At 49.0% G+C, this 12,912-nt stretch overlaps 2 protein-coding genes across 2 annotated transcripts in view; one reads left to right on the forward strand and one right to left on the reverse strand.

Moving 5' to 3' along the window:
* Window positions 1-676: 676 nt before the first annotated feature.
* L2HGDH (L-2-hydroxyglutarate dehydrogenase) lies at window positions 677-11,395 on the reverse strand. The gene is made up of 10 exons (XM_027907645.1): window positions 11,304-11,395; window positions 10,645-10,760; window positions 9,485-9,636; window positions 8,214-8,345; window positions 7,804-7,966; window positions 7,260-7,294; window positions 6,101-6,268; window positions 4,466-4,623; window positions 2,906-3,037; window positions 677-1,323 (listed from the first exon to the last, which is right to left on the reverse strand). The coding sequence occupies exons 1-10, from the start codon at window positions 11,378-11,380 to the stop codon at window positions 1,128-1,130; spliced, it is 1,329 nt and encodes a 442-aa protein (XP_027763446.1). The 5' UTR covers window positions 11,381-11,395; the 3' UTR covers window positions 677-1,127.
* A 21-nt stretch (window positions 11,396-11,416) lies between these two features.
* Window positions 11,417-12,912, forward strand: part of DMAC2L (distal membrane arm assembly complex 2 like) — a 3,535-nt gene continuing 2,039 nt past the window's right edge. The window contains exons 1-2 of the mRNA XM_027907646.1: window positions 11,417-11,522; window positions 11,701-11,798. Coding sequence (XP_027763447.1) covers window positions 11,707-11,798 — 92 coding nt within the window. The 5' untranslated portion in view covers window positions 11,417-11,522; window positions 11,701-11,706. The remainder of the gene's footprint in view (window positions 11,523-11,700; window positions 11,799-12,912) is intronic.

The raw sequence follows: 12,912 nt of genomic DNA on the forward strand, positions 1-12,912 counted from the left end.
GTCCCCGAGGCCACCAAATTCTCTGCAGGACACACTGCCTCCCCACGGTAAATTCTCAGCTCAGGACCAAGATTATTTGACATCTCTCTCTCCACAGACTCTTCCAGGTGTGTCTCTGGTAAAAGATGAGTATCAGCAGAGTTCAGAAGAGTCACCAGCACTGTCTGAGCTCCCCCTGTGCCAGCCCTGTGGGAAATGGGAAGCCTCCCTGACTCATTCATCCCTGTTTGGGCTCCCAGGGAAACAACATGACTCAATTAAGGCAGGTTTCTGGAGCTTCCCTCTCTTCACATTTGCTTTTGCAAAGACCATTTCCTCTGGATTGCTCAACAGCCTGCACTAAGATCAGCTCCTGTGGCATTACCAGCATTCAAAGTTAAAAAAAACCCGAAACCCACTGAAGAAGTTTTCTGATCAGTGCTGATTCCCAGCTGTAAATTAAATGAAAAATGACTGTTTATGTCCATATCTTCATCTTCAGCTCTGTAACAGATTGAGGCAGTGAACAAATCAGTGTATCTGAACTGCACATCTAAATGGACTTGGGTTTGGTAATCCTGGCTAAGCTCATTTTTCTGTGAAATACTCCACATTCACGTCAAAGGCTCTGAACATTGTTTTCAATCTCTGATAAAGCCCTTAATTCCATATCAGTAGGAGCCTTAAGCAGGGCTTATCCTTCTATTCCATTACTTTCATGTAATCTAGAGGGCTGCAGACTCCCAATTTAAACAGAATCAGACAGAAATCACCCAGAGAACCACCCCAGGCCCGGGGCTTTTCAGACCCACCCATTCTCCGAGGAGGAAATATTTCAACCAGCGTCATGGGAATAATGAGGATGATCCCACCACAGAGGGATTGTCTCTTCCTGCTCCACCTGTGGCTGGAGGCCCCTCACACTGTGCTGCTCCTCAGGTGGACAAGCCCTCCTTGCAGGTGGCTGGAGCTCCCCAGGCATCGCAGCTCCTCCATTCCCGACGCCGGGAAGTCGCGGGAGAGGGAGGGAGAACATTCCAAATGTTCTGGGCCGGGAAGCACCAGGTCGACCTGTTCGATCTGCGTCCTTAAAAAGCCCACTCAGTCCCACATCCCAGAGGGAAACCTCCCCCACGCCTTCCCACCCCTCACAGCTCGAAGCGTGTCCTGGCCTCGTCGGCGATCATGGCGGCGATGGCGAGGGAGGAGGTGGCGGCGGGGGAAGGGGCGTTCCTGACGTGCAGGACTCGGCTCCCCAGGGCTCCGGCGCCTCCGTCGAACACAAAGTCATCCACCAAGTTGCCGTCGCTGTCCAGCGCCTGAGCTCTCACCCCCGAGGGGCCCCTGCAAAGCAAAGCCAAGGAGCAGCTCAGGAAACGCTTCCCTGCTGCTGGGGGAGCCAGGAGAGCGATTCCCTCGGGAAGGGGGGCAGTGAGGAAGGCAGAGGGTGGAGCCGAAGCCTTTTAGGGGATTGAACACTCATGAGGCAGAGCAGGGGATGTCTCACAGTCATGGAATCACTGAGGGTGGAAAAGCCCTCCCAGACCATCCAGTCCGACCTGTGGCCGATCCCCCCCAGCCCAGAGCACTGAGTGCCACTCCAGGCCTGCCTTGGACACCTCCAGGGCTGGGCACTCCAAACCTCCCTGGGCAGCCCCTGCCAGGGCCTGACCACCCTTTCCAGGGAGAAATCACTGCCATAAAACCAGGGCAGGCAGCCAAGCAGAGCATCTTCTCTGTCCTTCCTGGCTGACACAAACACGTCCTTGTCTTTCCAAGAAGGAAACCCTTTGTTTTGAAACACCAAACCTTGTCAGACATGAATTTCATGCCCCTGGTGTGCTGCCAGACCTGGGTAGCTCCTTCTCACCATGGCTGGGCTTTTCTTATTCTATGTTTTCTCCCCACAAATGTTTGGACAGTTAAATCCACCTCCATGTACTCAAATGCCTCCTCTTTCCTCACGAGCCTCTTCAGCCCCTTTGGCATTTCTAACTCCTCTGAATTAGTTTCTCTCTCCACACAGCAAGAAACCAAATACAATTTTATTGAGATGATCAAACTAAGTCACTTCTCACTCAGTAGAAACTCATACTCTGGTTTCCCCTCTGAATTTCATGAATGTTTTGCTTTCTCTGTGAACTCAGATTATGTTCAGGCTACTGAATGTGTCACTAGGATAAAAGAGGCCTTTTCTTCTTAGGGAATATGTCACAGGAGTTCATTTCAGGCTCTGGAGAGTGTAGGAAGTCACACAAATACTCATCAAACCTGCCTGTACACAAACAAATACAATACAGAAGATTTTCCTGTACAAAGTATCACAGGATGGTTTGGGTTGGAAAGGACCTTAAAGCCCATCCAGTGCCACCCCCTGCCATGGGCAGGGACACCTTCCACCAGCCCAGGTTGCTCCAACCTGGCCTTGGACACTTCCAGGGATCCAGAGGCAGCCACAGCTTCTCTGCCCAACCTGTGCCAGGGCCTGCCCACCCTCCCAGCCAGCAATTCCTTCCCAATATCCCATCTAACCCTGCCCTCTGGCAGTGGGAAGCCATTCCCTGTGTCCTGTCCCTCCAGGCACTCTGGAGATAGTCTCTCTCCATCTTTTCTGTCAGCTCCTTCAGGCACTGGAAGGCCACCATTAGATCACCCCAAAACATCTCCTCTCCAGGCTGAACAATCCCAGTTGTCCCAGCCTTTCTCACAGCAGAGGTGATTCATCCCAATGATCATCCTGGGGCCTCCTCTGGACAGGCTCCAACAGCTCCATGTCCTTCCTGTGCTGGGATCCCCAGAGCTGGAGGCAGCTCTGAGCTTTGGTACCATATTTTGGTGCGGGGAGGGAGAAAGCCCATGCCATGATCCCCCCTGTTAAAACAAGAGATTCAACAAGGTGTTCCTGACGGGAAAAAACTTCCTTTACCTGAGCACGTCATGGGTGGTGACCTCAGGGATGAACCTCTGGAGCTGCTTCACCTGAGCACTGAGGGAACAGGCTCTGTACATCTCCCCCACGCCGTAGGACACGTTCCTGAGCACGAGCTTCCACAGCCCCCTGCAGGGAGAGAAAGCACTGCAGTCAAAACAAACCTCCCCCCAAAATGTCAGAGAAGGCAGCAAACGCAACTGCACAGCAAGAATTCCCATTCCCAGCACCAGGGATCCCATATTCTTTCTGTTTGAGAAATATGTTTGCCCTTGCCTGCTTCAACAGATCTTTTTTACAGGGATGGAGCATTGCCTTTACATTCTCTGGGAATGAACTGTGAACTCCAGTCCTGGGAATGTTCACAACCAGGTTGGATGAGGCTTGGAACAACCTGAGTTGGTGGAAGGTGTCCCTGCCCATGGTAGGGGGTGGAATGGGTTTTAAGGTCCCTTCCAAACCATTCTGTGATTCCATCATTCCTCCATCCAGCATTTTTCTCTGGTCCAGTCAAACGCCAATGGAAGACAGACACGACACTTGAGATTTTTCCCCCCCCAGTCATCCTGAAAAGTTCATCCCACTCCTAAACCCCTCAGCTTTCAGTCACTGGATCTTGCTGTGTCTTTGCAAACCTTGTTTGCTTGCTCTGCTTTCCTCAAGTCTTCCCCTATAAAATTCCATAGGCAATGACGAAGGTGCTTCCAACCATTTACTGAATAAACTGAGTTAAACTGAGCTGTTTGACACAAAGCTCTTTTCCACTGCCCTGACCTGTTTTTCAGCTTTTCCTTGGATCCTCCATAATATTTTCAGATTGTTTTTCAAGTCTAGTTTCCAAAAATTGAGCACTTGGTAATAACCAACCATTCCTACAGATCACAGAATCCCAGGATGGTTTGGGTTGGAAGGGACCTCAAAGATCATCCCATTCCATCCCCTGCCATGGGCAGGGACACCTTCCACCAGCCCAGGTTGCTCCAAGCCCCTTCCAACCAACCTTGGACACTTCCAGGGATCCAGGGGCAGCCACAGCTTCTCTGGGCAACCTGTGCCAGGGCCTGCCCACCCTCCCAGCCAGCAATTCCTTCCCAATATCCCATCTATCCCTGCCCTCTGGCAGTGAGAAACCACTCCTTTTGTTCTGTCCCTCCATCCCTTCTCCAGAGTCCCTGTCCAGCTCTCTTGGAGCCACTTCAAGCACAGGAAAGGGCTCTGAAGTCTCCCTGGATCCTTCTCTTCTCTAGGCTGGACACTCCCAGCTCTCCCAGCCTCTCTCTGTCCCAAGAATCCTCTGCAGGTGTTTTAATTACACTGTCTGGGCTGATTAAAATATTCCAGTGCACTGGACCAAAACCATTCCTGCAATAGCTCCACCAGCCCCTTCTGATGAGCAGCCACATTCCCAGGCTGGCTGGGACATGTCCTGCTGGTTCATGAAAACTCAAACAGAAATCACACCAAGTCAAACGCCTTGGAAAGAATTCCACCCTTGCTACCTTTAAAAACTCAGGGAAAGCAGGATATTTAACCAAGAACAACTAGCCAAAGCTTCACCTGTAGGTCACAGCATCGACAAAGTCTGCAGCGCTGAAGTCAAACAGGTTGTAGCCCTCTCTCTTGAAGGCCAGCACCGCGTTGGGTCCAAGCCAAACGCTGCCATCCATCCTGGGAGTGAAATGGAATCCCAGGAAGGGGAACCTGGGGTTGGGAACCTGCAGGGGGATACAGGAGTTAGTGCAGCTGCCACAAAAAGGGTGAATTGGCCATTTTATTTCCAAGCGCTGCCACCGAATTGGAGTCACTGAGCCACGGAGTTGTCTCCTGCGCTTGTCTTTCTGCTTGTGAATTGTGCGGTTGTAGCTTGGAATCTAATTGAAATTCTGAAGGGCAGGGCCAGGTAAGGCTGAATCTCAGGAGGAAAACAAACAACAGGGGGAAAAAAAATAAATAGAAGTCCACGTGATTTCTCAGGGTTTGAATCAACCCACAACAAACTCAAAGACGCACTAATGCTATTCATCAGCAGCAATTAAGCTGCAATTAAAAGGGGCTGCACAGTATTAGGGAAACCTCACAGGTCTGTATTGCTCCAAACAAGCTGCACTCAGCAGGTCTGATTAATATTAATAAATATAATAATAAATGTAACAATAATAATTATTATAAATATAAATAAACATCTGCAGTTTCCTCTTTTGTTCCATTTCCTCCCTCCCAGCCCAAGACAGGACCCTGGGTGATTCCCAGGTGAGAAGAGGTCGGACAAACACCCAGTACTCAGAGCTCCACACTTTATTCCTAAAGATCCAAGCAAATTTAAACTTATCCTCAGAATGGCAGTATTTCAGTGTACTGCAGAAAATGCTGCCCCAGGAATTCCCTCTTCTTGCTTTATAACTATCCTTTCTCTCTGGGATTCATCCCATTATTTGTCTACTTTAGATGGTAGAAGGGTTGGCCTTTTCCTCCCATGTCTAATTTTTTATGACACAAAGCAAAGCTGATTAAAAAATGAGGCTGGGAGGAAAATATCTAAGTCAGGTATTAGTTAATAATTGGGTATTTAACTGGTATTAGAACTGATAATATAACTGGCATTAATAAAATAATAATAAATAAATAATTAAGAAATTATTAATTGGATATTACCTCACAAGATTAAACCCTTTGTTTCACCCCAGAATCATTTAGTTTGGAAGAGACCTCCAGTGTCCCCTGTGAACTTCCTTGGATCACAGTCAATCCTCTCGCCCAGATTATCGATAAATACATTAAGCAGGACTGTCATAATTATTTAAATAACAACAAATTATTTAAATAACAAACAATTATTTACTCATTGGGACTTTTGAATCCCGCCTACAGATTTATTTTAGAATGCAGAGAAAGAAGCCAGAGTTTTCCTGGACATGTGGCTTTTGTTATGTTTCATTTTTTTTGCCCTATTAAATAAATGAATAAATAAATACATGAACCAACCCCCCAAAACAAAACAAACCACCTGACAGTAACTCCCCACGTGGCACTTCTATGTATTTTCCTTACAGATTAACCCAAAAAATGCCGTTGTGTCATAAAACACCCCAATCTCCATCCGCGTGTTGTGGATCAACGGAAATAACCCCGGAATTTTGCCCCGTTCCTGCAATTTTAGCAGCTCTTGGAGCCCCCAGTGCAGGCAACACGTACCGGGTAAATATTCCCTCTCACCAAATAGCTCTTCTCTGGTTTCAGCACCAGATAATCCCCCCGGAACGGGACGATCCTGGGCTCGGGGCTGCAGCCGCTGATCTCGGACAGGCGGTCGGAGTAAAGCCCAGCACAGGTCAGGATGTGCCCGCAGGAGATCTGCTCCCCCTTTGGAAAACAACACACCAGAACAGGCAAAAATTCAATATATCTGCTAAAAAACGAGCTCAGGGAACACCCCACCCAGGTATATTTGGCTAATTAAGGCTGTTCTCTGATTTCACCCCACAGGGTTGCTTTTTCACGTCCAAAAATTCACAGAGAGCTGCTAAATATTTAAACACCTCATAATCTAATTAAATAAAATCAAATCACAAACTATTACCTATTTATTTAGCTCACAGTATTTGTTTTTAAATACTATGGGGTGTGGTTTTTTTTTTTTTCTTTCAACTAAAAATATTTGCATTAAAAATACCCAGTATTTGGTGAAGGAATTTTAACAGATTTTGGAAGCTGCTTTATAATGAAAAAGGAAAAACAGAAGTAAAAAACCAGCAGAACTAAATACATAAAATACTGGAAGGGTTTTGGTGTTGGTTTTGGTCCAGATATTCTTCCTTGAAGGTGACAACCACGTTTCCTGGGCAGCTCTGACTTGCAGGAACACCCCCTGTATGTGCAGCTGTTTTACATCTGTTTTTACATCAGCTCGTGGCTTCCTCATGCTAAAATGACAATAAAATGATGCTAAATCCCTCCTTATCGCTTTACAGATGCCAAAGCCCCAAAGCAAACAGGAAATTAGGTGCTTGTCACCAAATGGACAAGTCATAAAAGGGATCCCTGGAAGGACAGGGGTAAGACTGTGCAAATAAAGCAGATAAGGGACAGGTAAACACAAGTCAGGCAGCAGAGAAGTTACACTTAATTATTTTACATTATTATTGCCATAAAATTTGGAGCTGCTCACTGTTAGGAACTCATAGCAGCTGTTTTATTGCAGCAGTATTAGATGACAGTGATCATGTTAATGAGCAGCAGCTTTTCAACCACTTTTTGGAGATGATTAATCCACCAGGGCTCAAGAAAAAAAAAAATCTTAAGAAAAGGAGAAGCAGCTTCCTGTAAAGAATTCAAACTTCTGCTTCGTTCTTACCTTTTTGTTCCTAACAATGACTGGGTACTTCAGTCCTGTAATAAAAATTGGACAAGAGAAGGAATTAATGGAACAAGTAGCAGAACGAGCAGCTTGTCACCAGAAGGGATTTTTCCTCTGGAATATCTTCAAGTTATGGAACAACTACTGTTGTCACAACTGATGGTTCTGGACATAACTGTATTTATGAATCCATTTTTATTCTTCCATATGTGTGCCAGGACAGATCCAACGTGCCTTCCAGGCTAAGGAACACTCACTATGACGAGAACACACGTGCAAGATTCAGCTAAATCTCATTTTAATGGGAGAGAACAACCTTACTCCTCAATTTTACTGCTGTTTTCTTGCATCAGCTCGAAATGTTCCAGCTGAAGGGTGACCTGCTTGCAAATAAACCCCAAAGTGAGTTTGCTGAATACTCTCACTAACATAATCCCTAGGAGACAGAAAGGCTCAAAAAAGTAATTTCAGTTAAAACAAATGTGTTCTGAGTGAAATATCTGGTAGTAAATGGAGGGCAAAAAACCCGCCCTTGCCTTACCATCTGCACTTCCTGGAGAGCTCTCTTTAGCCATCTCCATGTTTGTGACTTCAAAATCCATCAGGATTGTCCCACCTGCTTCCTGGAAGTCTTCAGCATAGGACTGGGCCACTTGTTTGTAATTCACAATGCCAGTGTACGGAGAATCGAGGGCCATCAGACCCTGCAATGGCATGAAAGACACGGGAGGAGGAGTGAGGGCTGGAATATTCCACCTGGAATAACGTGCACTGCCGTGAGAGGGCAGTGCTGGGGTCTCCCCGCTCGCTCAGCCGGATCTTGGACCCTCAAAGGATGTTTTAATTAAGGAGCGGAGACAAAATGTTTACAAGATTAAAAAAAAAAAAAAAAAAAAAAGATAAAAAAGGGTTCTTTTTCACAAGCTGATTGGAAGTGTGGCAATTCCTTACCCTGCAGAAGGGCTCCTTGGCCTGGATCTCCTTCGCCCCGATGAGTTTGAGCCCCGGGACGTTGTTCTGCAGCCCCCTCTCGTACAGAGCCTTGAGCCTCGGGATCTCATCCCGTTCCACGGCCACAATCAGCTTGGGGAAAGACAACAGGAATTGTGTAAATCAAGTGATCTGATATTATTGCTGAGAAAGCACTAATATACTGAAGTTACTAACAGTGGGTAATATTTGCTACAAGTACCATGAGACTACAGACCCGAAGGGGAAAGAACGTGGATCTAAAGAGCCACTGGGGATGTTTCAAAAATAAGTAAAACCGAACTTAAAATGTACAAATCTCAGTCTCAGTAAGACAATAAAGGTATGTTCTGGGGACCCCTGTCCCCAAGTGCCACATCCACAGGGCTTTGAAATCCCTCCAGGGATGGGGATCCGCCACTGCCCTGGGGCAGCTGTGCCAGGGCTGGACAACCCTTTCCATGAAGGAATTTTTCCCAATATCCAATCTAAACTTCCTTTGCTGCAACTTGAGGATCATTTGATCAGAAAAAGCCGTTTCAGCCTCTCACATAAAATGATGAAATTCAAAGTTATCCCTGAGGGCCAAGACCTTGGGGTTAGGAGAGACAATCCTATGGAAAACAGCAGCCTAGTGACAGCTGAAGAGCCCTGAATGGAATTTTGGGAACAACTAGGAAAAGGATATGGGATAATAGAGAGAAATCTTATATTTCACTGCAAAAGTCCCGAGTCTGAGCACACCTGGAATGCTCTGCACAGCTCTGGTCCTTGCCTTGCACCCAAAACACACTGAACTGGGAATGGTTCAGAGCACAAAGGCAGGGTGGGGAGAGCCACGGAAAAGCTTCTCCAAGAGGAATGACAGCAGAGTAAGACTCAGCAGCTGGGAAGGAGGATTTGGGGGGAAGGAGGATTTGGGGGGAAGGAGGGGATATTAAATTATGTGCAGCTTGGAGAGTGTGAGCCCAGAGCAGCAGTTCCCCAGCTCCTCCAGCACAGGGGCCACGGGGGGAAGGTTGTAGCAGCCACTTCCAAAATGATGTCACTCCAGGTTGCTGATCTCTGGAAGTGCCCCTCAAAGTGTGCTCTGAGGCAAAAGATTTTAATGGCAAGACTCTTGGAAGAGAAATTCACTGAGAGTTACCACAGACACTCATGTTTTCGGGACAAGACCACAACCAGGCTTATGCTGCACATCACACAGCCTCAGCTTCCAAAGGTGAGGTGAGGACAGACAGGAATTCCTGTACCTTCCCACACTGTCTGTATGGAATTCCCTTCTGGTCACAGTACTGGTAGCAGAGGGCTGCACCCTGCACACACAGCCTGGCCTTCAGGGAGCCAGGGGTGTAGTAAATCCCGCTGTGGATCACACCACTGTTGTGGCCACTCTGGTGGTGAGCTAAAGAGAGAGGAAAATAAGTTATTAAAACACATTTGGTCACACTTAACCACTTCAGCTGTCCTGAAAAGTGGGTTATTTGAGGCCCTGACTTTAATCAGCGTTGCAAGAGATGCTCAAATGAGTAACTGCACGGCAAACACAGTGAATTCCTCCCCTGGTCTCAAAAGGTTAGAGAAACACTGACACAGCACGAGCTGGTTAATGATAATCCATCCCATCTTACAATGAGTTGGATCAACAGGGACAAAACCCCCCCAAAAACACAAGTTTTTCCTCCAAGAGCAAAAAAAATAAAATAAATAAGATATGCTAAGAATAATTTTGAGAAATCTGATTTTTAAAATTAAATGTATCCATCCCCTGGGGTTCCTTCAGCTCCCTGCAGGACCTGCCCTTGCCCTTCTACAACCTGCACCTGCTCCTTCCTCTGGTTGATCACCCTTCTTATCCCCTCTCCTGACATTCCTGCACTGCTGGAGCCCCAGCAGTCAGACCTGCAGCTCTCAGACAGTCAACATTAAGGATTTTTTAACTTAAAAGTCTGACATTAAGTTTAAAGTCTGAGTTGAAGTCCCAGCAGTGAAGCACAGACTGATGAAAACTCTGCTTTTCCACTGAAGGATGTGTCCTTGAGAGCAGAGTAGAAGGAATTTTTTTGTAAGGGTAAAGCCAGCGGTGCCAGGGAATGAAGATGCTGGTCCCAAGGGGAGAATCATCACGGAATCCCAGAGTGGTTTGCGTTGGGAGGGATCTCACAGCCCACCTCGTTCTACCCCCTGCCATGGGCAGGGACACCTTCCACCAGCCCAGATCGCTCCGAGCCCCGTCCAACCTGGCCTGGGACACCTCCAGGGACGGGACATCCATCACCCTCTTCAGTGACGAGGGCTCTCCCACAGCTCCCACCCCAAAAGCTGAGCCCTTCCCAGGGAAAACCCCGAGGTTTTGGCAGCGCGTGCTTGGGCACAGCCTCTGGAACGCCCGGCCACCTCACCCGCTCCGTACCCAGCTCCTTCTCCTTCTCCAGCACGGCGAAGGACAGCGAGGGGTGACGCTGGATGAGCTCCCGCGCTGCTGCCAGCCCCACGATCCCGGCCCCCACCACCACCACGTCGAAGGTGCTGCGGGGACACCGACACGGCTGTCAGTGGAGAGGGGAAAGGGGGTGTAGGGGATATGGGGATATAGGGAACACTGGGGACAGGGGATATAGGGAATTCAAGGGATATGGGCAAGATAGAGGATAGGGGACGGGGAAAAGGATAGAGAGTAGGGGTATGGGATAGGGAATGGGAGAAAAGGGGAAGAGGATGGATATAGGGGATATAGGGGAGAGGGGATATAGGAAATATACAAGATACAGGGAATATAGGAGAGCAGGGGACAGGGGAAAAGGATAGAGAGTGGGGAATGGGAGACAAGATAGGAAAAGGGGGAGAGGATGGAGAGAGGGGATAGGAATAGGGAAAGGGGATAGGGGATAAGGTGAGCAGAGAAAGGATATAGAGGATATAGGAGAGGAAGGGGAGAAGGGATATATACAGGAGATAGGGGAAGGCGATACAGGGGAGAGAAGTGAGGGGAGAGGGGAAGCGGAAAGGGAAAAGGAAAAAGATCCGGGAGCTGGATAACGGGGCAGGACGCGGTCCGGGGCGGGCTCTCACCTCGCGGCCCGGCTGTGGAGCCGCCACAGCGCCCCAGCCCCGCCCGGGCCCGCGCGGCCCCTCAGCCGCAGCGCCATCTTGGGGGCGGAGACACCGCCGGGCCGGGGCCGCCGAGCCCGCCGCCTCCTCCTCCTCCTCCTCCTCCTCCTCCTCCTGCTGCTGCCGCTTCTCCGCCTCCATCGCCGCTCCGCCGGGCCGGGCAGGACACAGCCGGCCAAGGTTCGGCCCTCGGGGCAGCCCGGGGGCGGTGACGGGCCCCCCCCCGCTCTGCAGCCGCGGGTCCCGCCGGGCGGACAGCCCCGGTCAGGCCTGGAGGGGGGCGCGGCCTCTCCCGTGCTGCTGCTGCTGCTGCGGGCGCTCCAAATAACATCTCTGTTTACTCTCTCTCTTCTCCAAGGAGGTGATGATGGTGCTGGGGAGACTCGTGAGGAAGCCGCCGTCGCCGCCGGGCAGCTGCAGAGCCTTCTGGGGATGGCTGAACGCCGTGTTCAACAAGTAAGAGTGAGTCGCTGGGCAGTGATCAGTTATCAGGTCCCGCGGACCCACAGCGCGGTTTGTGAAAGAGAAGAATCAAATCCCTGCGCTGCAGAGAACTTTATGCTCCTCTTTTCCGCCGGACTGCACGTGGGTGCTTGGCAGGGGGCGTTCCGTCCCTGCTTCCCATCCCAAAGCTGTGACCCTCCAGAGGAAGGTCTGTGCTGTGCCCTCTCCATGGAGTGGCCACGTGGATTCTCTCCCTAAATCCTGGGCTTCTTTGACCCCAAAAGGCATTTAAATCTGTAGCATGACCAACCCCCTCTACTTATTCAGAACAGCATCAAACCAACCCATCACTTACAAAGTGATTCAGCCACAGGAGGGTTTCAGATTTACTTTTAAAAGAGAAAACTCTTCTGAAACTTTCTCTGCCCATAACTTTTGCCAGGAGCTAATAGTTTTGCCTTGTGTCTTCTGGCTGTGTGGGAAGGGTTGTGTGTTGTAGCTGATTACTGAAACTAAACCAGACAGGAGCCTGTTCCAGGTCTCTGCCTTCATCATTCCTCGCCAGACTAAAAATGCATCCTTTTCCAGAACGGACCCAAGAGGTTTAACTATTGCTAAAGTGTGTTTTTTATGAAATACTGTAACTGCTGAGAAAAAGCAGGCTGCTCAAGGCAGTGGGGGAGTCACCATCCCTGGAAGTTTTCAAGAAACGTGCACTTGAGGCACTTGAGGACGGGGTTTAGTGGTGAACGTGGTGGTGGTGCTGGGTTGGTGGCTGGACTTCATGATGCCTTTCCCAGCCTTAACAACTCCACGATTCTATGAAAAGGATTCGGGAATGACATACCTGTGACAGGTTTCAAGATGTTTCTATGGAGTCGATGTTTGAGAGAGAAATTAGCAGTTGTAAAGCCTCTGGGAAGAGAAAGGTGTTTTCTCTCTCTCCCTACAGACACGGGAAGAAGCAATCGGGAGGGGTTAAGTCCAGTTACATTTGCTTTTTTTTTTTTTTTTTTTAATTGCCAAGGGAGTAACTCCTGCACCCCGTGGGTGCTCTCTGTGTCGTGGCAGGGTGGACTACGAGCGCATCCAGGCCGTGGGCCCCGACCGGGCGGCCTCGGAGTGG

This window comes from Empidonax traillii, unplaced genomic scaffold (genome assembly GCF_003031625.1).
Source record: "Empidonax traillii isolate 1590-97213 ecotype Southwest subspecies unplaced genomic scaffold, ASM303162v1 scaffold1511:size131785, whole genome shotgun sequence".
NCBI classification, from domain to species: domain Eukaryota; kingdom Metazoa; phylum Chordata; class Aves; order Passeriformes; family Tyrannidae; genus Empidonax; species Empidonax traillii.